Source organism: Taudactylus pleione, unplaced genomic scaffold (genome assembly GCF_031769625.1).
Source record: "Taudactylus pleione unplaced genomic scaffold, aTauple2 ptg000400l, whole genome shotgun sequence".
Taxonomy (NCBI): Eukaryota; Metazoa; Chordata; class Amphibia; order Anura; family Myobatrachidae; genus Taudactylus; species Taudactylus pleione.
The window spans coordinates 5,203,088-5,230,150 of record NW_028284802.1 but is presented as its reverse complement, the minus strand read 5'-3'; the positions used below and the strand labels follow the sequence as shown (position 1 = coordinate 5,230,150).

The 27,063-nt window shown below is 47.4% G+C and overlaps 1 protein-coding gene across 5 annotated transcripts in view; it reads right to left on the bottom strand.

Annotated features, from left to right (window-relative positions):
• Nucleotides 1-5,047: 5,047 nt before the first annotated feature.
• AGPAT1 (1-acylglycerol-3-phosphate O-acyltransferase 1) overlaps nucleotides 5,048-27,063 on the bottom strand; it is a 65,586-nt gene continuing 43,570 nt past the window's right edge. For 4 of the 5 annotated variants that reach the window (XM_088446671.1, XM_088446670.1, XM_088446669.1 and 1 more), the window contains exons 4-9: nucleotides 19,087-19,276; nucleotides 16,571-16,704; nucleotides 12,491-12,666; nucleotides 10,963-11,058; nucleotides 9,575-9,647; nucleotides 5,048-6,907 (exon numbers count right to left, since the gene is read on the bottom strand). In XM_088446671.1, the coding sequence (XP_088302797.1) occupies nucleotides 6,750-6,907; nucleotides 9,575-9,647; nucleotides 10,963-11,058; nucleotides 12,491-12,666; nucleotides 16,571-16,704; nucleotides 19,087-19,276 (827 nt within the window). In that variant the 3' untranslated portion in view covers nucleotides 5,048-6,749. Of the gene's footprint in view, nucleotides 6,908-9,574; nucleotides 9,648-10,962; nucleotides 11,059-12,490; nucleotides 12,667-16,570; nucleotides 16,705-19,086; nucleotides 19,277-19,881; nucleotides 19,966-27,063 lie in introns of those variants that run through there. The other variant, XM_088446672.1, reaches the window with a different exon arrangement.

Below are 27,063 nucleotides of genomic sequence, written 5' to 3'. Positions count from 1 at the left end.
ACTCATGACCAACTGCCTCATAGATGTCCCCAGCGGCTAGTGAATGGACAGGCTGCATTCAGGGGTATTGGTGCAGCCCACAAAAATTGGACACTCTAGTTCTGCCCCATGTATGGCAAATCGGAGTCATCGTCCCCCCTCCCCCATTACCTGTATCTGAAAGACAGCAAGCACGCTTCAACCAGTGATATCCTAAGTGCTATGGCAGAACGCACCCCCTCCAGTGCCGAGCCAGGTAACAGGAGAGGGACTCACTTTATGTGCAGGGTAGAATTGCTAAATAAAGGGGTTACTTACTACCCATCAGGGCTGTAACTAGCTACAGGCAAACGGTGCCACCGCACACAGCGCCACGTACGGTCCCTGCATCTGGCTATCAGGGGGCCTGGAACGGCACCCTGCAGCCAGAAAGGCATATTCAGTGCCGCCTGGAAGCATCCTTTGGACACTCCAAACGGCAGCCATAACAGCCCGTTGCTCCGCCCGCTTGTGGCACCGCCCCCGTGGCATGATGTCATGCGCTGACAGGTCCGTGCAGCAACTCCAAATTACGGCGCTGCTACCCTCTTATGACTTTAATGCCCTGTGTTTAGAGTCCAAATTAAAAGTTCTAGTGAACATAATACTAAAAATGTTGTAAACCAAAACCCCTACAATGTCCATTCACCTTACTGCAGTGCATGTGCAGGGCTTCAGGCAGAAGCCCTGCTGGAGATACCTAGAGGTAAATTTACTAAAGTGAGAGTTTTTAGAAGTGAGTTTTAGAAGAGATGTTGCCCATAGCAACCAATCAGATTTTACGTAACATTTAACTAGCACCTTCTAGAATAGCTAGAATCTGATTGGTTGCTATGGGCAACATCTCTTCTAAAACTCACTTTTAAAAACTCTCACTTTAGTAAATTTACCCCCTAGACCAGTGGTTCCCAAACTGTGCGCCGTGGCACCCTGGGGTGCCTCAGGACACTTGCAGGTGAGCCTCAAGTTGGTGGTCCAGCACCAAATCATATTATTTATGGTCAATGTGATGTAAATATGTGGACAAACAGAAGCTCAAACCTGTCCCTCAGCACATAACTGAACCTAAGGATGACAGGTCAGCACACTTTACAAAATTTTTTTCTGAATGACTCAATAACAAACGTTTGCCTTAGGGGAGCCATGAAAACAATGCAGATACTCTAGGGCGCTGTGATTCAAAAAAGTTTGGGAACCTCTTGCCCTAGACTCTTCCTTCACACAAATGTTCAGTCAGACATGCCAACCTTAACTAACTGCCCCCCTTCAATTCTACAGACCAGCAGGTGTGGCAGTGGGGAGCGAGTCGCGAGGCATTCCTGCTGGCTCCTCAAAGCGGCTGAGAGGAGACACTCATTTTTTTTTAATAGGGCGTGAAGCTCTGCACAGAATGGGACTTATTCAAAGGGGTGTGGCATAAGAGATAGACAGTAATTAGATAATGTCTACATAGACCCCAGATGTTAGACAGTGAATAGGTCGACAGGTACAAAATGTCGACACACTAAAGGTTGACATGTAAGAAGGTTGACAGGGTCAAAAGGTCGACGTGAAAATGGTCAACATTTTTATTTTTTACCCTAATCTTCACCCTAACTCTAACCCTAACCCTCCCCTTGGTGCCTAACCCTAATCCTCCCTCCTGGTGCCTAAACCTAACCATCAGGGTAGGTGCCTGACCCTAACCGTCCCTTCTAGTGCCTAACCCTCCGGTATGTGCCTAACCCTAACCGTGGGGGTAGGTGCCTAACCCTAAATAAATAATGTGTTGATCATTTTTGTGTTGACCATTTTTGTGTCGACCTTTTGACCATGTCGTCCATTTGTACCTGTCGACCTTCTTACATGTCGACCTTTTGTACCTGTCGACCTATTGACTGTCTAACATCTGGGGTCTATCTAGACATTGTCAATCTACAGTCCGGAACCCATTCAAAGTCAGTGATAAGTGTAAGTGGAGACTTTGTTTTTCCTGCCTCACTGCCCAATTCACAATTTGTGTTGTTTTTTCTGTCAAGTCTGATTGAGATTCTCTGAGTCCTGGGCTGGAAATGGCGCGTCATTGCGGGAAGTGGCAACGAAAGTACAGTAAGGGTGGGATCTGGTTAAGACCAACATGTCTGCTGAAAGGTCTCAAATGCAGCCAGCCTGGCTTGCGTCAGCTCTGACCACTGGTGTGAGGGTAAAGTTAATAGTGATGACTGCGGAACTGCTAATGACGACCGTCTCCCTTGAATTTTAAGTACAATCTGTACAATATATTCAGAAATAAGTGTAAATCATCGGACTATTGTAACGGGATGTCCAAAGTTATGAAAAAAACAAAACAAATCCTATGCAACATGTAGTAATGTCTAAGTGGATATAAAGATATGACCTGTGCAGTAATAGGCACCCTTCCTTAATGTTTAAACACCCCGTGTGACAATGACTGCCCCCAAACTTTCTTGTAGCCATCTGTAAACGCCCCGTCTGCTGGTACTTTCTCCCACTCTTCTAAGACACTTTGTTGAAGCAATGTTTATAAACCTTGTCCATGTTCTATAGTGTAAGTCACTTTTATCTTGTTTTGTTCATACTGTTTCTGTACTTTGCAAGGCGCTATGGACCCCTTGTGGCGCCATATAAACTTAGGACGATAATAATGTTTGCAGGATTCCTTTTCCCAATGGCAGATTTCAGCGCTCTCCAAAAAATGTTCAATTGGTTTCATCTGCCCACAGAACATTTGCCCAGAAGGATTGTGGTTTGTCTAGGTAGGTCCTCCGTGGCCCTCGCCCATATAGCCCTTCTTGGTTTAGTGGCGGTGTACAGTACAGGTTGAAACCATCACTCCAGATTGTTCCAGGTCAGCCTTCAGCTCTTTGGATGTTTTACTTGGTGGTTTTTCCACAGTACATACCAACCTTCGAAGACTTCTCTCATCGATTTTCCTCCTTCCCTCATGTCCAGGGAGGTTCTTCACAGTTCCATGAGTGTAGCAAACTTCTTAATAATACTGCGCACTGTTATACCAGGGGTGCAAAGGTCTCTGGAGATGGTCTTTCTCCCTGTGGATTGTACGCTAGCGAGCAGGGCCCTTTTACCTATCTGTCTGTCATTACCCGCTTTAAATGTCTAATATTTTTTATAATAGCACTTCCGATGCTGCACAGACAGCTCTCATCTTCACCATGGTGACAAAGTAACAGGGAATAAAAAGAGGCCTTTTTAAACTTTCAAGCTATCATTCATTGGTTAACTCAAGTCATGTGAGCACTGACAATTTATCACAGGTGACGCTACTTTCTAATTTATCATACTTGAGTGTAAACTGGCAATTTTATTTATTTTTTTCAGATTGAATTGAATTGCTCAAAAGGTGCCAATAATTATTTCAGGGCAATCTTTAAATTTTTACAGCATTTCCTGCCATTGTTTTTTTATTGTTACTGTTTTATCCAAAGCTGTTCTGTGCCAAACTTGAGTGTCTATAGCACAAAGTTGTGTCACTACATTCCTTTATTTTCAGGAGATATAGTACACGATGAACTTAAGATTCAAGGGTGACAATGATGTTGACCAGAACTATATAATCTTTGAAGTGAAAGATGACATTTCCGTTAAGTTTTGGGAGACAATTTAGAAGCTCCAAGACATTCGGGTACTTATTATAGTAACTTCACTATATTTCCATTGCATGCTGCGATTTTTAGCGTTTTCTGTACTGTTAGTATAGCCGCGCCTTCAGTCACAGTCCAGTCTCATCTCAGCCAGGTATGACAAGGGGAGGGAGTCGCAGCCCAAGGGGAGGGAGCCGCAGCCCAAGGGGAGGGAGCCGCAGCCTAAGGGGTGGGAGCCGCAGCCCAAGGGGAGGGAGCCGCAACCATGGGGAGGGAGCCGCAGCCCAAGGGGAGGGAGTCGCAACCATGGGGAGGGAGCCGCAGCCCAAGGGGAGGGAGTCGCAACCATGGGGAGGGAGTCGCAGCCCAAGGGGAGGGAGCCGCAGCCCAAGGGGAGGGAGCCGCAACCATGGGGAGGGAGCCGCAGCCCAAGGGGAGGGAGTCGCAACCATGGGGAGGGAGCCGCAGCCCAAGGGGAGGGAGCCGCAGCCCAAGGGGAGGGAGCCGCAGCCCAAGGGGAGGGAGCCGCAGCCCAAGGGGAGGGAGCCGCAGCCTAAGGGGTGGGAGCCGCAGCCCAAGGGGAGGGAGTCGCAACCATGGGGAGGGAGCCGCAGCCCAAGGGGAGGGAGTCGCAACCATGGGGAGGGAGCCGCAGCCCAAGGGGAGGGAGTCGCAACCATGGGGAGGGAGTCGCAGCCCAAGGGGAGGGAGCCGCAGCCCAAGGGGAGGGAGTCGCAGCCCAGGGGAGGGAGTCGCAGCCCAAGGGGAGGGAGTCGCAGCCCAAGGGGAGGGAGCCCCAGCCCAAGGGGAGGGAACCGCAGCCAAAGGGGAGGGAGCCGCAGCCCAGGGTAGGGAGCCCCAGCCCAAGGGGAGGGAGCCCCAGCCCAAGGGGAGGGAGCCCCAGCCCAGGGGAGGGAGCCGCAGCCCAGGGGAGGAAGTCGCAGCCAAGGTGAGGGAGCCGCAGCACAGGGGAGGGAGCCGCAGCACAGGGGAGGGAGCCGCAGCCCAGGGGAGGGAGCCGCAGCCCAGGGGAGGGAGCCGCAGCCCAGGGGAGGAAGTCGCAGCCAAGGTGAGGTAGCCGCAGCACAGGGGAGGACTCGCAGCCAAGGTGAGGGAGCCGCAGCGCAGGGGAGGACTCGCAGCCAAGGTGAGGGAGCCGCAGCGCAGGGGAGGACTCAAAGCCAAGGTGAGGGAGCCGCAGCGCAGGGGAGGACTCGCAGCCAAGGTGAGGGAGCCGCAGCGCAGGGGAGGAAGTCGCAGCGCAGGGGAGGGAGCCGCAGCGCAGGGGAGGAAGCCGCAGCCAAGGTGAGGGGGTCGAAGATGTAACTGACTCAAGTCACAATTTGTTTAAAAAAAAATTCACAAATTGCGATTGCACTTGCGGCTGACTCTAAAAAAAAAAAAGCTTATGGGAGTACGATAAGTGATTTGCAAGTTTAGCGAACCTTTAATTTATTGCCTCTGTGTGTGCCACATACACATTTTGGCACCATGTTGTAGATCACTACAACCAGCATGTAACTTTATATATCCATTCTTAGGTGTGATAAAAGGCTACACAACATTATACAGTATATACAGTGTTTAAATATCACAGGCAACATGGAGATTGGAGATCCCAGGCAAAATTCCAATCACACTTCCATCCTCATCATTCTGAAGCCACCTCCGCAGTCCTAGCTAGGATGTGAAAGAACAAAGCATACACACAGATGACCCAGAAAAAGATTTGTGCAATGCTAATTCACATTTACAGGACAGGAGATTATTATGCCCCCTCCCGCCCGCGCATCATCCCGCCCCACGTCATACCCACATGACATCCTCTTCCCCCTAATCGATAGCTACGAATACATTGGCACATGTATTTCTCCCACACCTCCCGCTAGTAAATGAGGAGCGCATGGAAAAGGGGAGGTAAATATGACAAAAAAGGGGTTGGGCAGTGGAGTGTAACAAAATGTGGACATTCTTAGGCCACGAGACAGGGATCTGGGTAGAGGTGGAAAGTCGCGGGATCGGTGGTTGTGGAGTGATGGGAGCTTGAGGACATGGGAAGGCTTCTTGGGAAGAGGCTATATTTGGGCAGATCAGTTCCTGCCCCCATTTCAAGTCCATATCGTTTTACAGAGATCGAAGGCTGAAGAGAGCAGTTAGTTAGGGCGATTCTTGACACCCTATCCCCTAAATAACTGGCCTACTCCATTCCTGGCCAATTGTTGTTCAATTCGAAAGAGAGACTGGAGTTGAGAGAAGAGAGAGAAGACGGTGAAGGTGACCGTGGAAGCTTGGCAAGGAGAGAGGTGGAGAGACTAGTACTAGCCTCACATTAATAAATATAGCATTAAGGCACCCCCAAATAAATATCCTAAGGGCTTTTTCATACTGAAGTATCCCAGCCCCCTCCCAGTAATGGAATGTTGTCCAAGTAACTTTCCCATGTTCCCCTAACGTTATTCCCACATTGGCAACTTTAAAATTCCCTTTGCGTTAACATTATTAATTTTGTTTTCAATTTTTACGTTTGGATTGCTGACATTATTCCCTTTAATATTTGTGAGCACTATTTTTTCCTGGAGCGAGGCATTTACCTGTATCTTCTACATCTTCTGTTTCAGGAGACTCTTCTGTGTCTGTACAACTTTATTCATCTGCCCTAACCTAAACTCTTTATTGAAAATTCCTTGGCAGTCCTTGTCCTCCCCTCTCTCCTAGCGAGGTTGCCCCTTCATCCACCTTCTCCGTATCCTACGAGGTCATACACTCTTTGCGCCTTAGGACGATTATCTATTCTTTATGTGACTGGAATTCTGCAGCCTTTTTGGTGGGTGGGGACTGTCGATTTCCCATTCCCTCCAATGTCCATTGATGCTTTTGGCCACAGGTAAACGCCACTTCCTTAATGTCCGTAAAGCCCCTCTCCTTGGTCTCTTGGTGGTAACAATTCTCTCACTTATTTTATGCAATTACTCTCGTTTCACAGCATCAGTCCTTATGTTTAAGGGATACTATTATACCCATCTTTTTCTCTCCTCTCTCTCTCTCTGTGGTATCCTTCCTCCCGAGTTCTCCTGCATGGGTGGGGGTTCCCTGGCCAAGGATGATAGTAAAGGATGGTGGAACGGGGAATCAATGTCCACCCCCGGGCTCTTTCCCAGGACGTTCAGTTGAGATGTGAGTGAAAGCCTCAAGCATCAACGCCCGAACTTCGTCAGCAAGGTCAGGAACGTCATCAGAGCACAAACCCTTGGTAGGAACCCCAGGGAGAATCTGCACGGTACACTTTCCTGAAAGGACAAAGAGATGGTGTGAACAGGTCATCAGCAAGACAGTTATGATGGGTAGAGAAAGGAAGTAAAGATACAATTACTGAGATGTCCATTGGAATATTGTACAGCACTGTCGCAAAACTGCATCTGTAATAAAATGTTCCAACTTGAGCAAACAAGGTGGAAATTCACAAAGCTGAAAGTAAGTTTACAACTGACTTACATTATACTTCCCCTCTAAAACTACGGAGCTGATGACTGACTAAAGTAGAGGTTCTCAAAGTCCGTCATTACAGTCCATGTTTTAAGGCTATCCATGCTTGAGCGCAGGTAACATAATTGATACCTCAGTCAATAAGATTTAGCCATTTAGACTCAAGCATGGCTATCCTTAAAACCTGGACTGTAATGGCAGAGTTTGGGAACCTATGGACTAAAGTGAAAAGCAAAAGGCGTGTTTTAAGGCACGACAGGTAAAAAGGTGACAGACACTTTATCAGTCAGACACAGCTAACCAAAAGCATGGCGCTGCCCACAACTTGCCCACGAAACAGGTTGAGCTAATCTCATCGGGACATGGACTCAATGCGTGGAATCAGCGGCACAGAGATGCTGCCGCGCGTGGACTCCGATATGTCCCAAAGTTTCTGCAAATTAGCTGATGGTGGATCTGTACTCTGAAAACCTTGTATAACCTCATCCCATAGGCTGGATTTATAGCTAGAGATACTGTAGGCGATTGTCAGTGTACAAACCCCACTGGCGCCTAGGGATGCCCCGAAAAATCTCTGGGGCACTAAGGGGTGCCATGAACCGAGAAAGTTTGGGAACCACTGGCCTAGGCACACCATTAAATGTCACCTGCCCAACACAGGAGGAGGAGGTGCAGTGACAGCTAAACATCATTAGGCTACACAAAGAACCCGATTCACCCATGTGTACTATAGGGGCCCTGTTCAGTTACTGATGGATCGCTATTACTTCTAGCTATGGAATTCCTCATCCCTAGGACCGTGCCAGAAGATACAGCACCAATCTTTTAAGAGGTATTTGATAAATTAGACTTATGAGCCCTTCAAACTATATGAAGAGATTTGGAGGAAGGACAAGGAGCACTGTCTTCCGGCAAATGTCCAATTGCAGAGGGCTATGTGGTTACCGGGAGGAGTCCGCATATGTTCACAGTGTTCAGATTTGCTTGTTTCAATGTGAGCCATGACAACAGACCCAACACTAATACCCCTCCACCATCTACTACCCTCTGTCAGGTCTTTGGTTGCCTTATCCTACCTAAGATAAGGTGGTAAGAGAAAAGCAGATAGGCTTATCTATGTTCCCCTGGAATCGGTATGTAATGCCGGCTGTCGGGATGGCTCCTGTCAGAATACAGACAGTGGCATCCCCGCCCCGCACCCTCCCCGTTAGTGCCTAAACCTAACCCCCCCCCCTGCTTCGTACCTAAACCTAACCCTCTCCCCTTAGTGCATAACCCTAACTCCCCCCCAGTGGTGCCCAACCCTAACCACCCCCCAAAACCTAACCCCTTTATACTCCCTAAACCTAACCCTCACACCTTTGCAGCTAAAGTAATTGGCGCCCCCAGACTTACCTCGTTCTGCTTGGCGTCCTTCGGTGTTCCGGCATCGGGATTAAGATAGGCATCTGTAGTTTCACGCCTATCTTAAATCCTTTGTCGGGATTCCCCTGTCGGTATGGAGACCGGCGGCATCGCGGCCGCCGGTCTCATAACTACATCCCGTTCCCCATGTTGCTCTCAGAAGCTCAATGCAGCTGGTCTGTTACTCTGCACAAAACACTGTTCGCTGGTTGTTACATGGATGGTGATTCGTTATTAATACACCAGTTATTAATACACCAGTGACTCAGGCCCAACAGCACAAGTACCGACCTCCATGCTCTAAGAAGCACTTGGGTGAACGTGAGAGCTGGTTGACTGTGTGGTTATTTATATGGGATGTTCTCGCCCACCCAATAGAGAGGCCACAGGGAGGAGCAGATCATCATGTCAGCAAGCTGCTTCCAGGCGTCAATGTTCCACGTCCCAGTCACAATACTTATCAAGCTGAGAGACACCGAATTCAGGGCCTAATTTAGACCCGCTCGCGAGCGCTGAGCGCTCGCAAGCGGGTCGATGTTGCCCAAGTGCGTATGCGCACGAGGGAGCCGGCTCCGTCGTGCGCAAGACCCGAATAACGACGGCCAAGCCGTCGTTATGGGTCTCGCACTGAAGGGGGCGTGCTGTCGATGGTGATTGACAGCACGCCCCCTTTGGTGGGCGTGGCTGCAAAGACGGAGGCGTTCCCATGGGTACGCCTGCCGCCTGGGGCCGGCCCCACTGACATCACTAGTGATGTCAGTGGGAGTGCTTTTGGCTCTACCGCAAGGGTCTCGTCGCAAACCCAATGGTCGCAATGGTCTTGACCATCGCGACCATCATTTTGGCTGCTCACTATAGCTGTGGGTGGTCACCCACAGCTATGTGAGCGGCCAGGAGCCCGCTCCAAAAAGCAGAAGGGACGGCCCTGATTCAGAGCGAGCGCTCTGTCAGAGCGTCCGGCTCTGAATCAGGGCCTCTGTCAGTGGCCGGAAGTAGCATGAGGATGCAACATGTTTTGGAGGGTAGGGTATGGCGGACGAATACACAGAACCGTCACAGGATCTCACCTGTAGTGAACTTTTTGTCTTTCTTGCAGTAGAAGTCCTTATAGGAAGACATGATGACAGGAATAACCGGGACCTGAGGAATACAACGTGCAGAAAAAGGAAAGCTAAATCGTGCACTTCAAAAACCCAGAGGCTGCAAATAGTATTAAAAGCAAAATATAAAACTACCTGAGGAAGGCAAATCATTATTATGGGGAACGTAACAGATCGGCATACAAGCAGATGCTAGGTGACATAGGGTGAGAAAGGAACAGTAAAATGGGGGAAGGTGTGATGCTATTATAGAGGTGAGGCAGCACCGAGTATACTGTATTAGAACAAGAGGACACAAACGCACGCCGGAGAATGGTGGGGTTATTAGAAAATATATCAATACAGTTGTTCTTCCCAACAGAAGTGCTAGAGGTTGCCAGGGTTGGGCAACTTAAACATATGTGACGTAACTGTGCGGCTTTCCCAAATCTGGGCAGGTTAGGTGCTCCTTATCCACTGCCAAATTCTATAGTTCTATGTTACTTTGACAAGATGGGGGCATAAATACAATTAAAAACAATACAGCGCACCGCAGGCAGCCAATAGAGACAATATGGAGAAGTGTTTACGTGTCCATGTTATAGGGAGTATAGAATGTAAGCTCCCCTGGGGCAGTGACTGATGTGAAGGACTAAAATATTCTCTGTACAGCGCTGCGTAATATGCGTGCGCTATATAAGAAACTGAAGAGAGCGCATGCAAGATGGCAGACAGAGGAGGAAATAATAATGAAAGTACAGGACTTATGTAATCATGCACTATGACTCATAGCATCCAGTCAGACATGAAGGATTATGTAATTGGGTGCCAGCTTATGACGCTGCAGGAATTCATGCGACTGTTACCGCAGGTTTTTTTTTTTTTAAAGCAGCAATCATTTTAAAACCAAGCTGGTTTTGCCTTTAAAATGATTGCCGCTTTAAAAACAAAAACACACACCGGGAACACTCGCATGAATTCCTGCAGCGTCACGAGCTCGCACCCAATTACATAAACCCCACTAGCCTAGTATCATCAGTCAAATCAAAGCCTATATCGAAGTTGTGGGCAAATATAAATTTGCGCCAAGCTAGCAAAATAAGCCCCCCATACTTATTTAACAACATGGGGCAAATGACACAGGCGCGCTGTAACCCACAAAACAGATATTTCACTTTACTTTGCTCTTATTAGACTGATCAGACCAGTACTGGTTATTATGTGTGTGGATTACATTATCCTCTGTAATAATCAGGGAAGGGACTTCATATAGGGCGATGATGCCGCATCCACTGACTCTGCCAGCGAGGATGACATCACTGAGTGACTGCACACTGATAGGTAGAGAACTTCTACGTGAGGTCTAAGGCTGGTACCTGAGCTTGCACGGCCAGGTGAAAGGCTCCTCGTTTGAACGGCAGAAGAGAACCGTTGTGGTTTCGCGTGCCCTCTGGGAACACCCACACCCGCACCTAGCAATGGGGGGAAACAAAGAGATCTGTGAGAGACAATATAGACGCTACAAACTAACAGTCTACAGTTCTAGTCCCCATCCAGGCCAGCCACCTTCTCCCACTCTCTGACTATTATCCCCGGGAGCTGGGATGACCATCTGCTTGCACCCGGCTTTGCTGACAGCTGTTAATTATTTCCTATTTCCCTGGACATTAGCTCTGGTCTGAAACAACATTAAAGGCACCAGGAGATCACAGCAGGAGAAGTATCCAAAGGAGGGTGCGTTATAGCTCTGAAAGCTCATCAGATTGGAATGGTTATGCGTCATAAAACGTCCTCCATCATACTGGAACCTTACCGATGAGACGTCTATAGTATAATAGACACTTAATTAGTGGTACTTTGTAAGCTGCAATTCTGGCTATAGGCAAGTGACATCTTCATGTTACCGCTTAAAAGTCAGTGCTAATACATTTTCTACATCAGTGCCCCAGCTCTTACTCTTACCGCCCCCCCCCCACCAGCGTCTCACTGCATTTAACCCTATTTTGCAACAAGTACCCCAGCCGCACTACTATTACACCCCGTCTCACAATTACACCCCGGCTCACAATTACACCCCATCTCTCACTACAATTACCCCCAGTTTCTCATGACGACTACCCCTAGTCTCACTACATTTACCCCCAGTCTCTCACTACGATCACCCCCAGTCTCTCACTATGCTTACTCCCAGTCTCACCAAGATTACCCTCAGTCTCAGTAAGATTACCCCCAGTAATACAAATCCCTTAGTCTCACTACGATTACCTCTATTTCATGAAAATTACCCCCAGTCTGACGACGATTGCCCCCATTCTGACGATTGCCTTACCCCCAGTCTGACGACGATTGCCCCAGGCTGACGACGATTGCCCCCATTCTGACGACGATTGCCTTACCCCCAGTCTGACGACGATTGCCCCAGGCTGACGACGATTGCCCCTGGTCTGATGACGATCACCCCCAGTCACTGTCTATTATCACACTAATGTCTACAGGCACGACTGAACCAGAGACCACGTTTAGCAGCGATTAATCACACTGAGAGGTAAACCCTTCTCTAAGCCACAAGAGAATTAGGGGTCTATTTACTAAGCAGTGCTAGGAGACAGAGTGAAAAGTGATAAGAAAGTGATAAGGTACCAGCCAATCAGCTCCCAACTGCCATGTCACAGGCTGTGTTTGAAAAATGACAGTTGGGAGCTGATTGGCTGGCACCTTATCACTTTCTTATCACTTTCCACTCTGCCTCCTAACACTGCTTAGTAACTAGACCCCTTAACTTGAAATGACAAATCTTCTCCCAGAAGACGGTACCAGTGAGACACAAAGTTCTCCTCTAGGTAGCAATGCTGACTGAGTTCCCCTTATCCGCCCATCCCGCATCACACTGATCTGGCGCCTCACATCCTCCTTCAGCATGGTCTCCGCAGCCTCCGTCATCACACTGATGGCATCGTCTGTTTTTTTACGATTGATGAAGATGACGCCAGCCAGCCAGCATGCCAGACCAGCGGTGCCGGCGTACATGAGCTCGCGCTTGGCAATGGGCACACAGCGACCGGGTAAAATCTCCATCATCCCTGGGGGCAGAGCAAACACAAATAGGTTATTTAGTTTTTCATTTACACCCATTTTTTTTCTCTCCGCTCTTTACAACGTATGTTGTGAGACTAAAAGCCAAAGCATGCTCTGCCACATATATGAAAGCTAGCAAGGCATGCTGGGACTTGTAGTTTCACAAAACCTGGAGAGGTTGTCCAGGCTTGACATCAATATTTCCTCTTGTCTGCTGCTCAAGGTGTATCACACCACAGTCCGCACATGCGTGTACTCGCCAAGACGCCTTACGTGACCAAACCTCTGTAAGAACCCAGCCAGGGGCATCACGTGTCTGTGGGGTCTGTGCCAGCCAATCAGCTCCTAACTGCCATTTTTCAAACACAGCCTGTAAAGTGACAGTTAGGAGCTGATTGGTTGGCAAGGCTTAGTACATAGACCCCTATGTCTGTGAGACACACAGTGTACTGACTCAGCATTGAGTATTGTGAGCAAGTAGCACAGGACAATTAAGCTGCACAGTGGTGAGCTACACGTAAGGGGGTCTACATACCACGGCTAGAACATGTGATCATCTGCAATATTACACGCCACTGTACTAGGCCTCAGTGAATTCCAAACATACCATGAGATTATAGAAAACTCCGGTGTGTAAATCGCTGACAATACTGTCCCCATCTCTACACATTATCTAAACAGACATAAAATAATGACAAACACATGAAAATAAAATAATTATTTTTTTGGGTGATTATAACAAACTGGAGAAACACAATGTATATTTTTAGGATTGGTGCAGCATGTTAGTAGAAATGACTCATTAGTGTCAATAGGCCTAAATATAACGGCAGCACTAATCTCTATTGGTACAATGAAGTGTATAATGTTTAGATTATTGAGATTTTATATGATCTGTACATACGGATATGGAGATAGTTCTCTTACCCACTTTATTTACAGGAATATTACCAGCGTCGGTAAAACTTATGTAAAAGAGTCTGATACTACAATCCATAGACTCTAACCTCCAAACGCGTGGCAACACCGGTTCATATAAAAATAATAATAATAATAATGTTATTTATATAGTACTTTTCTCCCAATAGGACGCGAGATACAAAATAAAGTTATCAGAAAAGAGAACTAAGCATCTGAGTTGTATTTTTTGTTAAACTAAAGGGATATGAGTGAAACGCGTGAGCCAGCAGGTAAGACTGTTTTTTAAGGTTTCTAGGATGGAGGCCTCTGGAACTGTTCGTGGAAGCGAGTTCCATAGAGTCGGAGCCACAAAACTAAAAGCTTGACCCCCAGAAGAATTAAGGGAGATTCTAAGTACTGCTAATAGTCCATCTGCAGATCACAGTAAGCGAGTGGGACTGTAAGGAATCAGTAGCAGCTTCAGGTACCTTGGACCCTGGTTATGTAGGGTCATGTAGGGCTTCGAAAGTCAGTAAGCCGATCTTGAAATAGATTTACCACCATGACCTTACATACAGCCAAAGAAGGGAGTAAGTGATGATGGCTCCCATCCACATAGTCTACTAGTGATGTGAGGTCTTTATTATCACTTTCATTTTATTTACTTTCAATTCTAAGGCTGGTACCTGAGCTTGCACGGACAGGTGAAAGGCTTCTAGTCTGAATGACAGAAGAGAACCGTTATGGTTTTGAGTTCCCTCTGTGAATACCCACACCCGGCAATGGGGAGAACCCATCTTATAGGCAGCCAATGAAGGGAGTATAGAATGAATGTTATGTGGCAGTAACAGGGCTGTTTCTTTTTGTGCTTGCAGCACTACAAGTCTCAGCAGGTAGCACCTCACATTGTGCTTAGGGTGAGCAATCTAGGGCCCCTCTCCCTATGTATTTTGTACTGTGTGTATATATGTACACTGGAAGGACGAGACTCCTTCCACCTTGATTAGCACCCGTCCCACCTGCTCCTGGGTGTTTTTAATTTCCTTGCACTCCAAGACTGCACATTTATTAAGGCACAGTGAGGGTAAGACCTACTATATATATGCTGTGTGTTAGTTTTGGGACTGGTATTGGGGTGCGGGGCTCTCTGGGCTGGTGTGGCTGGACTGCTTCATGACATCATAATGTACACTTTTTCACTTCTTTAGTTTGTTTTTTATATATGTAGCACTTTATACACTTTTTATTATAACCTCCTACTTAAGTAGGACTTAACACATAGGCTTTCTTCTTTATTATTCTTTAACCTTCACTTTAAATCTCACACTAGTGTGATGCCATGGGGCGGTTCTGCTAAGTTGGCCTGGGGGGTCCCGTGCCCTGTAATTGTTCAATAGGAGTGTGAAGGCCCCCATACATCAGCAATCTGAAAACCACAATTGAACAATTTGAAGATTTATTGCCCGATCTAAGGATTTCCCAATTGAGCAATCTGCTCCCATACACTACAGATCTTTTTCAGTGATTTGCAGATCGATTGCAGCAAACACAGATCTGGCAATCTTGAAAGGCCCATCATTTTGCTAGAAACGGTCTGCAAATCTGCTAATCATGTCCATACACTAGCAATCTACAGTCCCAATCGATCTGTGAAATCCAACATGTTGGACAATCTGATTAAACAATCACAATCACTTTTTGGTTGCAATCTGCAATCTGTGAAGCCCATACATTGCAGATTTTTATACACAATCGATTGCAAATTGCACGATTGCTGCAATCCATCTCTGATGTATGGGGGCCTTGAGGGACCTGCCTGATGGAGGTCACCTGGATATGGTGGGCAGGCCCATAATTATGGCCATCATTATGCTAAGAACCTCTTATGCAATTTAGCAGTATTATTATTAGGTTCAGCATGGTTAGAGTGTGCACTTGCATTTGTTTCGTTTTCTGTTTGCAGCACTACAAGTATCAGCAGGTAGCACCTCACATTGTGCTTAGGGTGTGCAATCTAGGGCCCCTCTCCCTATGTAACTGCAATTTGCACCAGCTGCAAGCGGGGCAATTCCTTTACTTGTGAACCCAGGTAGAGGGCACTGCAGTAGTCTAAGCATGAGGATATAAATGCATGTATGACTTTAGGCAGATCCTGTGAGGGAATGAAGTGCTTGATTCTGGCTATGTTCCTCAGGTGAAATAATTAGGATGTGACAACACCAAGATTCCGCTCAGGTTCAGTGTTCTGTAATCCTGAACCGCCAAACATAAGTCCAGCTGGTTAGTTAAGCTGCAGTCTTGTCCATTTATGGTAAGCTCCTTTAATAAGGACCTCTGTTTTATCAGGATTCAGTCACAATAAGGCAAAGGCTGCGTTCCTGTGAGTACTAGTACAGCCTACAAAATGGCTGCCCCCAACCAAAACGGTTTGAGGATGGTGAGATGGAAACTGGTCGTGAACTCTGCATAAATGGTTATGCACAGAATGTGGAAATGGTTACTTCATTTTATTGACAGCACAAAGTACTGGCAAATGGGTGTCATGCAATGGGTCTGTGTTCTGCCAAAGCTGGCAATTTCAATGTCACCGCTCGGTGCTGTTTCCCATCAGTACTATATAATTTATAGTAAACTCCTCTGATGCCCTGACGCAGTGCCGAATTACGGGCCCCGAGGGTCTGGGGCTGAAAAATCTAGGGTCTATGGTGAGAAGTGGAGGAGGCGTGACCGGTGCGGTGAGGGTGTGGCCAAAGCCATGTGAGTGTATATAATACCCCCTTACACTATCAGCCCCACTGTTGCCCTTGAAACGTAAAACTGCATTATTTTGTGAGGAAAACAGAAAGTCTTAATACTTATGGTTTATGGCCATCTGTGTGGTCATTTGGGCGGCTGGTTCGTCATGAAGCTTCCATGATACTGGGCCTATTTTTATGTGGAGGCCTGGAGCTGTAGTCCCATCCACCCCATTCTTAAATCTGGCCCTGCCCCTATGTCATTATCACTTACCCAGCAGGTCCAGAGAACTCTGGTGGTTTGACACAATGACATATGGCTCCTTAATGTTGAAGTTCTCCCAGCCTCGGACTTCGATCTTGATTCCGTAGAGATATTTAATATGTAGGAGCATGAATCGCAGTACTCTGGAACCGAGACAGGGAGCAAAATGCACCAGTGAGGGAAAGCACCAGACAGCAGGAGAAAGGACCAGGGGAAAACGTAATGAAAGCACAGGGTAAAATATCCCAATACTGCGGGTAATCTCTGGAAGGTGACATCGGCCCATTTACAGTGTGGCCTAATAAAATCTGTGTCCATCTTTACAGCGAGAACGTTTTATAGCGTTCTTTAACAGTCACAAAATACCAACAAGGCGGCACAGAATAGACCCTAGGGGCTGAATTCACTTTTTACGGTCAGATTTGTCATTGCAGAGACAGTTATTAAAGGCCGTTCCGCAAAAAAGGAAAATGCGCAGGGATCAAAAGTCATGAGGAACGAGAGAAGAACATGCAGTAGACAATCCTGGTGGCAATAGCAGAAGTTACATTCGCAAAAACTTTTAGGTGGAGATAAAAAAAATAATAATAAAAAAAAATGACATTACTCTTTATGCTGAGAGTACCAATGTGCTGCAAATGTCATCAGTTTCATTAAAGGATGAACCTGTTCTACAGGTGTGAAATATGATCAGGATTGTCCGGCTGTTCCTGCCAGCCACATGAGGTCAGTATATTGTTACTGTGTGGCCCATACCATTATTCTCTGCTATAACACAGATCGTGGTGTAGGGGACATAGCGCAGAAAAAAAAACCCAAAAACATATAATCAGTTTATAACCACACAATTTGCATTTGGTGGGCCAGGTCCCGTCTGACTGATTGTACCGAGTGTCTTTTCACCTGAAAATGCATCTTAGTTGTAAACCGATGCGATAGACAAGTCACATCACGAAACTGCACCGATTAACTTGAGATGTGACACCTGTATATCTGTGAGTCTGAATCCGTATACGCAGCGCTACCATGCAGCGGGCGCGGCTCTTTTTCCACGCCAAGGTCCGTATCCAGATCCGGTCACACACAGATATACAAGTGTCGCCTATCAGATTAATCCGAGCAGTCTTGTGAAGCGGATTGTCCCATCGGTTTGCAACCAAGATTGATTTTTGAGACGAAAAAGACGCTTGGCGCAAGCCGAGTCGCACAGGACCTGCTGGGTCACTCGCACCAGGTGTCTTGCGCCGCATGGTGTATTTAGGGTAGGTGCAGGAGGACACATGTGTAACCCTCATTATCCTCTATGACAGTACAACAGCTTAATCTTGCTTACTACTTGCTTAGGCAGCCTCAACGAACCAATCACGGTGGCTCGTTTACAGCCCTTCCATATTAATAATATGACAAAGACTAGCATTGAGACAGTGGGCCTGATTCAGAGCCGCTCGTTCGCTCCGAGCGATGTTCGCAAATCTGCGCATGCGTATGGGTCGTAATGCGCATGCGCCAACCAGTCAGTACGATCGGAAATCGAGCGCTCACAAAATAGCGAGTGCCTGCTAATTTGAGTGACAGGATGAGGCGTTTGTGGGTGGTAACAGGGGAAAGTGTTTGAAAACGGGCAGTGGAGATCCGAACGCAGGCATGCCAAACGGTCAAAACGGACGTTTTAAGGGTGTGCATAATTAACAAAGCAGTGTCATCAGCCACGTCACGTGGTTGTTTCTTAGCCTGAACTGTTCGCATGATTGCGGTAGGATAAACCTATCACAAGCACTGCGAGCAGTTCAGATGCCTTTCGATGTACTCGATTAATCAAATAAATAGCGGAGATGACGTAGGATGCGAGCGGCCAGGGGGCGTCTTTACAAAATAGCGAGCGCATGTATCGTTCGCTCGCTCAGACATAGAGGCGTCAACAGACCGCAAAGAGCGAGCGCTCAATTTAAATAGCCGGCCCCTTTTTCTGACCGAGCGAGCGCAAATAGCGTCCGGCTCTGAATCAGGCCCAGAATTCATAATACAGGATGACAGACTGTTTCCACCCTTGTTGGGGCTCATCAGTGCGGGATAAAGCTACCTCTGGGGAGAATTTTATTTCTATATTATTAAGATGTAGCTGAAAAATCTTCCTAGTGGTTCCTAAAGTTTCCTTAGGCCACAATACATTGGAAAGGTGACCAAAATAACCCAACAGATCAGTAAAACATCTCAATAACCAAGTACAGGGTAACGTTAGAGAAAGGAGTAATAGACATTGCAGCAGAAGCCGGCTGAATATGAAGGAACAGGATGACACTAGGATCTATACGCTACAAGGAGGGACATATTGAGCCTATCAGGTGATAGTGTCGGGGGCGGGTTGCACTGAACAGCTGATTATCAATGCAGCCTATCAGGGTGAAGTGTGTCAAAAATTAACGTTTTAACTCTTTCATTTCCAGTCAGCTTAGAGGGAACACTGGGGTCAGGCACGCAGGAAAATGTAACGGGGCACAAGGGGCGCGAGACACCGGCTCACTTACTTCATGTTCTCCACATTGCGCCCCCTGACGGCACATATAGGGATGGCCAGAATGGCCAGGGTCAGGATCCAGCCATTATAAAACGCCAACTTGCAGAAGTACTTGAAAGAGATGCTCCATTCGTAGAGGAGAGGGAAAGCCACCAGACAGACCACGAGAAGCCACTGCGCCACAGACAGCTCCATCGCACCTTCACAAGGAGAGAGAGAGAGAGGGGACTGAGAGACAGATGCCGAGAGGGGGACGTGAGAGGCGGCAGAGAGGGGCAGAGACATAAAGCTCTGGTAGCCCCTATATTTAGACAGTCCTAAGTGTGATAGAGCTAATCAGATGAGCCAAGCTCAGAAGGATACAGGGCCAGATGTACTAAGCTCTGAAAAGTGATAAAGTGCAGAGTGATAAACCACCAGCCAATCAGCTCCCAGCTGTCATTTTTCAAACACATCCTGTGACATGAAACTTGGGAGCTGATTGGCTGCCAGTTTATCACTTCCCAGAGCTTAGTACATCTCCACCTCTGTCCTTTGCACACACTGCCCTAGGAGACTGCCTCTCATCGCTGTGCACATTTCTATTCTCGCTCCATCCCTCCCCCCTTTATACAGACACCCTTTCACCTCTCTGGCACAGATGTATATGCAGATTCAATATGTGTATGCAAGTATTCACACTCAAGTGCATAAATGCCATGCACGTATTATAAAATAATAAAACAGGACATGTAAACCCTTATATGGTATGTACTAAGGTTAGGCAATAACTATACATGTACATAAACACAAATGATCTACTTACTGGGTAGAAGAGAGTAAAATCTCCACTCATTCTCGGCGGGGTGACCACGCCTGGGCAGCACGCAGATAAGTTCAATTTATCTCACCAATAAGTAAGAAAAGAATATCTAGTCATCTAAGCCAGACTCCAGCCCAGCGTGACTGAGTCACCCCCCCCCCCCCTCCCTCCCAGTATGAGAGACATTAAACGACCGCACGGTGCTTTAATAACTCTAAAGACTTGCTATATTACTGCAGTCAATCCCCCAGTGCCATTCACCCCTCCCGTGACCTCGCTCAATCTTTCTTTTGTATTCTCGTGCTGGCTCTTTGTCTGGCACCGTTTCACGACCACTCCTGGTGCCGACTGCCAGAAGGCACTGGGGGTCACATGTCAGCTGGGTTTCCTTGGTGCAACTTTACACTCGCCTCTGCCCAAATCTCTATACAGCTCCCTTAAGGGGTCAGGTGATCGCTGGACGGATGAAATTATTTCTAAAGTGGCATTTAGGTCTTTGCACTTGGAACAGGAGGACCTGTGCAGTGTTATCAAATAAAGAAAATCTCAGTCTCACTACTGTTAACCCTTTGATAAACGATTCTTTGTTAACACATAATTTGCGCAAAGTCAGGTTCACACAATGCATATCTAGAAATCTTAGATTATCCCCAGAAACATGTTATGGCGGTATATTAGGGACTTGATGCAGGCAGTGACGACCACCCTGCTTTACAAACATATTATTGTTCCCTGCAACCTACAATCTAAAAAGGTAGAAACTGTAAGTGAAGACTTTTTAAATTCGCCATCGCCCTGGGGCTCAGTACCCGCTCCTCGTCTGCCAGCTGTAAGAGGGGACCCTATCATATCACGCCTACTCCTATAGGTTACTGCGCTCCCATGAGTCAATGGTAGGAGGTGCGATTGGCAGATATCTCATCGCCTTCCTAGTAAAATAAATAAAAAATATATATATATTTCAAAAACATAAAGGTAGTAGTGGGTCCATTTTTCTTTAGGTGTGGCATGACTTGACGACATATAGAAGTCGACATTGAGGATGTCAACATGGTAATAAGGTAGACAATCAATATATAGACATGTATTTAGGTCGACATGGTTAAAATGCTGACACATTCAGAATGCCAACGACAAAAAAAAAAAAGTGTCGACTTATTGGGTTTCTGTTTTTATTTTAGCCGAACCCTAAAAATCAACAACAACAAAACCACATGTCGATATTTGGTATTCACATGTGACATGTCGACATTCTGAATGTGCTGACATTTTAACCATGTTAACCTAAATGCATGTCTACATACTGATTGTCGACCTAATGACCATGTCGACATTTTGAATGTAGACAAGTCGACCGGACACCCTTTTCTTCATCCAGCACGTGGGAATTTAAAAAAAAACAATTATTAATGGCTGGGGCAAAACTATAGCTAAATAATCTGGCACTTCTCTCCTGGGCACAGCCACACTGGGGTAAAGGTGGGTGAGGGTCTCCCTGGCAGCATCGAGGGCAATTAGAGGTTGATTACATTTGTGTTCTGTGTAGTCGTGAAGGGATTAAATAAGCCAAATATACTATATAAAAGGTGGTTTATTAGTAAAAGGCGATACCCAGGGGCAAACGCAGGATTTCTAGAGGGGGCTTCCAAATGCATGCTTTTAGTGTGAGTGTAGCCAGTCCATGAAGAGGGTATAATTAGCACTTAATATGTGTCATACAAAGTGCAGTGTAGGTCACTACAGGGCATTGGAGCAAGTCCAGGAGTTTGGGGAGCAGCAGAAGAACCTAGCACTGCCCTGGACATGTATGTACACATTGGTTTCCTTGTGCACTGGAGAGTGCATTATTATATGGTATTAATAATTATCCCTATAGATGGTCTATAGTGGTGCACTCCTAACAGTGCATGTTTTCCAGATCTCCTAATTGGTGCACCGGTGTAATCATTACTGGTCTTGGAAATTATGTCATTTGTGATACTGAGATCCTTAAAACATGCAGCGGTAGTAAAATTCAATTACATACTGTTATTGTGGTATATGATGTGGACTGGAGAGGGGGTTTCCAGGCAAAAGGACCCCCCCCTTGCGTTTGCCTATGATACGAGTAGCGAGAAGACGGTCTCTGGTCCTCTTCTAATGTAAGTGTACAAGCCAGCCTTCATTGCCTCTAAAGATGAAGATCGCGGCTGGCAGTCATGTTGATTTAACGCTGTTCAATTTTCCACTGAAATGTTCTATTCCTTCTAATAACATAATGGAGGCCTACAAATGCAATTGGAATTTAATAGAGAAGTTAATTGGCTCCATACTGTAAAGGCTACGGTTATTAAATATCACCAAGGACTGCGATCATATGGAGGAACGAGGCTGTAGGGGCGAACAACTCTATACCGGTAACTAATAGGAGCTGCAGTATCAGGGCTGCGTTATTCTTTGTAATAAACGCAGTTTCCTAATGAACACCTAAGCATGAAAAAAGAGAACTCACGGTTTACACCGACATTATCTACAGGAGTCTGTACATATAACTAACATGACTGGTTGTATTACAACAGCAGTGATAAAGAAATCATTAGGAAATTAAGCTCTTGCAAAAATAAAAAACGACAGGCACTTCTGTTATTTGGATAGAACCGTAATGGAGCAAGGCCCCGACTACACGGGTGTAACCAAAGACTACAGGATCACACGCACACTTTTAAATGGTAGAAAACATCAATCAACCAATCAATCGAAACTCAGGGGTGTTTATGGGTAATGGCTGGTAATACACACTTATAATAAGTCACATTATTGTACAAAGTAACAGAAGTCTATAAGGAACTATCCCCCTCCTAAGGACACAGGCGCTCTCTATTACAAATCCGCCTACGGTCATATGTTTTGTGTTTCTGTTGCTTCTCAGGCTAATAACCCCTGATCTAAAAGCTATTGTACTTGTGAAATCCTGCATAAGAAATGCGAGTTTCACACACTAGTCTGGGGAAACTGGTGACCATTCTTCAGAAAAACAGTATGGAGCGTCCCCCTGAGCCAACCAAGATACAACCAATAAGAGCCGTTAGCCTGTTGTTGCGGTGTCATTATATTGTGATATGCAGCCACAGAATTATACAGTACCTAACAACAAACAATAAAAAATTATGATTAAGAACTAAAGATAAAACAGGACTGTTCAATCTCCCAGCTACTGAACTGGTCTCACTGGATACTCCAAGTAATTCACTCCTTCTAAGCTTGGTACACACTTGGTGAGGTGTTGTTCTTAATTGGAAATGGGTGTAATGATGTGGGACAGGTATGGTGAGGTGTTATATTGATGGGGAATGGGTGTAATGGTGTGGGACCTGTATGGTGAGGTGTATTAGTGGGAAATGTGTGTAATGATGTGGGACAGGTATGGTGAGGTGTAGTGATGGGAAATGGGTGTAATGATGTAGGACATGTATGGTGAGGTGTAGTGATGGGAAATGGGTGTAATGATGTGGGACATGTATGGTGAGGTGTATTGGTGGGAAACGGGTGTAATGATGTGGGACAGGTATGGTGAGGTGTAGTGATGGGAAATGGGTGTAATGATGTGGGACATGTATGGTGAGGTGATGTATTGGTGGGAAATGGGTGCAATGATGTGGGACATGTATGTCGAGGTGATGTATTGGTGGGAAATGGGTGTAATGATGTTGGACATGTATGGTGAGGTGTAGTGATGGGAAATGGGTGTAATGATGTGGGACATGTATGGTGAGGTGATGTATTAGTGGGAAATGGGTGTAATGATGTGGGACATGTATGGTGAGGTGTAGTGATGGGGAATGGGTGTAATGATGTGAGACATTGTATTGATGAGAAAGAAATGGATGTAATGATGTAGGACATGTATGGCGAGGTGTATTGGTGGGAAACGGGTGTAATGATGTGGGACATGTATGGTGAGGTGTATTGGTGGGAAACGGGTGTAATGATGTGGGACAGGTATGGTGAGGTGTAGTGATGGGAAATGGGTGTAATGATGTAGGACATGTATGGTGAGGTGTAGTGATGGGAAATGGGTGTAATGATGTGGGACATGTATGGTGAGGTGATGTATTAGTGGGAAATGGGTGTAATGATGTGGGACATGTATGGTGAGGTGTAGTGATGGGGAATGGGTGTAATGATGTGAGACATTGTATTGATGAGAAAGAAATGGATGTAATGATGTAGGACATGTATGGCGAGGTGTATTGGTGGGAAACGGGTGTAATGATGTGGGACATGTATGGTGAGGTGTATTGGTGGGAAACGGGTGTAATGATGTGGGACAGGTATGGTGAGGTGTAGTGATGGGAAATGGGTGTAATGATGTGGGACATGTATGGTGAGGTGATGTATTGGTGGGAAAACAAGAGATATGGTAAGAACTTACCTTTGTTATCTCTGTTTCTACGAAGTCCATAGGGACCACAGGGTTGACCTTGGGGTATAGCTGGATCTGGATCCATGGGCACCACGCAGTTAAAGCTTTAGCTGCTCCCAGGATGCACTTGGGTCCGTCCTCCTCTATACCCCGCCCCCGGCCACAGCACCTCAGTTGGTAAGCAGCCAAGGCCGGAGGAGGAGACTAAACAAAGAGAAGGAAGACTGGAACACACAAGAAACCATACTCACAGAAATGGGAGACGGAAAACCGGTGACCAGCCACACAGCCCATTTGAAGCCAGGTGCGTCAGGGCGGGCGCCCTGTGGACCCTATGGACTTCGTAGAAACAGAGATAACAAAGGTAAGTTCTTACCATATCTCTTGTTTTCTACTTCAGGGTCCATAGGGGGTCCACAGGGTTGACCTTGGGGATGTCCCAAAGCAGTACAACTAAGGGCGGGGACGCTCCTGTGCTGAAAGGAGTACCCGGCGCCCAAAGGATGCATCCTGAGAGGCAAAGGTGTCAAACGCATAGAACCTCAAAAACGTTTGAATTGAAGACCAAGTGGCCGCCTTACACAGCTGAACAGCAGAAGCGCCACGTCTAGCAGCCCAAGAGGGACCCACAGAACGAGTGGAATGAGCCTTAACAGAGGCTGGCACAGGTAAGCCCTCCTGTGCATAAGCCTCACAAATAACGGAACGAAGCCAACGGGCTAACGTTTGTTTGTTGGCAGGCCAACCGCTCTTGTGAAAACCAAAGAGGATAAACAAGGAATCAGACTTCCTAACCGAAGCCGTCCGGTCTACATAAATTCTAAGCGCCCGGACCACATCTAAGGAAGTCTCACCAGCTGAAAGATCAGGGGACTGAAAAGCTGGCACAACAAGTTCCTGATTAATATGGAACTTCGAGACCACTTTGGGCAAAAACTCAGGACGAGTGCGGAGCACCGCTCTGTCCTGGTGAAAAATCAGGAAAGGAGGGCGACAGGAAAGCGCCCCCAATTCAGACACCCTCATGGCCGAAGCAATTGCCAGGAGAAAAACCGTCTTAAATGTCAGCCACTTGAGCTCCACCGCCTCAAGAGGCTCAAACGGAGGACCCTGCAGGACCCGTAGCACCACCGCCAAGTCCCAAGGAGCCACAGGAGGCACAAAGGGAGGCTGGATCCTGAGAACACCTTGGAAAAAGGTGTGAACGTCTGGTAGTATTGCAATCCGCCGTTGAAACCACACGGACAAGGCGGACACATGAACCTTCAGAGATGCAAGGCGTAAGCCGAGATCCAATCCTGACTGAAGAAATTCCAAGATCCTAGAAACTCGGAACACCTGAGGATCATAATGTCTGGACTCACACCACTGAAAGTAAGTGTGCCACACTCTGTGATAAATCCGTGCTGAAGCAGGCTTGCGTGCCCTGAGCATGGTACCAATAACCGAACTGGAGAAGCCCCGAGACCTCAAGACGGCTGTCTCAAGAGCCACGCCGTCAAAGACAGCCGACCCAGATCCGGGTAAAGGCAGGGCCCCTGAGACAACAGGTCCCGACGCTGAGGAAGAAGGTACAGAGCGTCGATGGAGAGGCTCCTGAGATCGGAGTACCAAGGACGTCTGGGCCACTCCGGAGCTACCAGCACGAGCATGCCGCCGTCCTGCTTGAATTTCCGCAGAACCCGAGGAAGCAGGGATATCGGAGGAAACAGATACGCCAGGTGAAACGTCCATTTCACCGACAGCGCGTCCACCAGACTTGCACCTGCGTCTCTTGTCCTTGACCCGTAAACGGGCAACTTGTGATTGTGACGGGAGGCCATCAAGTCCAGCTCCGGCAGTCCCCACCTGTCCACGAGTAGCTGAAACACCTCTGGGTGAAGCGACCATTCCCCGGGATGCACGTCGTGACGGCTGAGGAAGTCCGCCTCCCAATTGAGGACTCCGGGGATGAAGACCGCCGAGATCGCTGGAATGTGACCCTCCGCCCAAGTCAGGATACGAGACACCTCCGACATCGCTGCCTGACTGCGAGTTCCGCCTTGGTGATTGATATACGCCACCGTGGTGGCGTTGTCGGACTGCACCTGTACCGCCCTTCCGTGAAGAGGGCCGGACGACTGCAGGGCCCTGAATACTGCCCGCAGTTTCAGGATGTTGATGGGGAGAAGTGCTTCTTCCGCTGACCAATGACCCTGAAGCGACAAAGAGCCGGTCACTGCCCCCCAACCCCGGAGACTGGCATCCGTCGTGAGCAGGACCCAGTCCGGGATCCAAAATGGGCGCCCCTCGACCAGATGAGCTGTCTGAAGCCACCAAGCCAAAGATAGCCGAACGTCCGGAGACAACACCAGCACCTGAGAGCGGATCCGGTGAGGTAACCCGTTCCATTCTGATAGAATCAGCCCCTGCAGGGGCCGGGAATGGAACTGGGCAAATTCCACCATGTCGAATGTCGACACCATGGACCCCAGAACTCTCATAGCCGAATGGACCGACAGGCGGCAACGGCTCAGGCAACTGCGTATCCGCAGCTGTAGGGAGGCGACCTTCTCCGGAGTCAGGAAGATCCTTTGCTGACGCGAATCCAGCAGGGCTCCCAAATGAACCATCCGCTGTGATGGAATCAGGGAGGACTTTTTCCAATTTATCAACCACCCGTGTGCTTGCAGGCAAGCGATCGTCAGGTGGAGATGTTGAAGCAGTACCTTCGGGGAGCTCGCCAGCAACAGGAGGTCGTCCAGGTACGGCAGCAGCCGTACATTCTGGTTCCGAAGATGTGC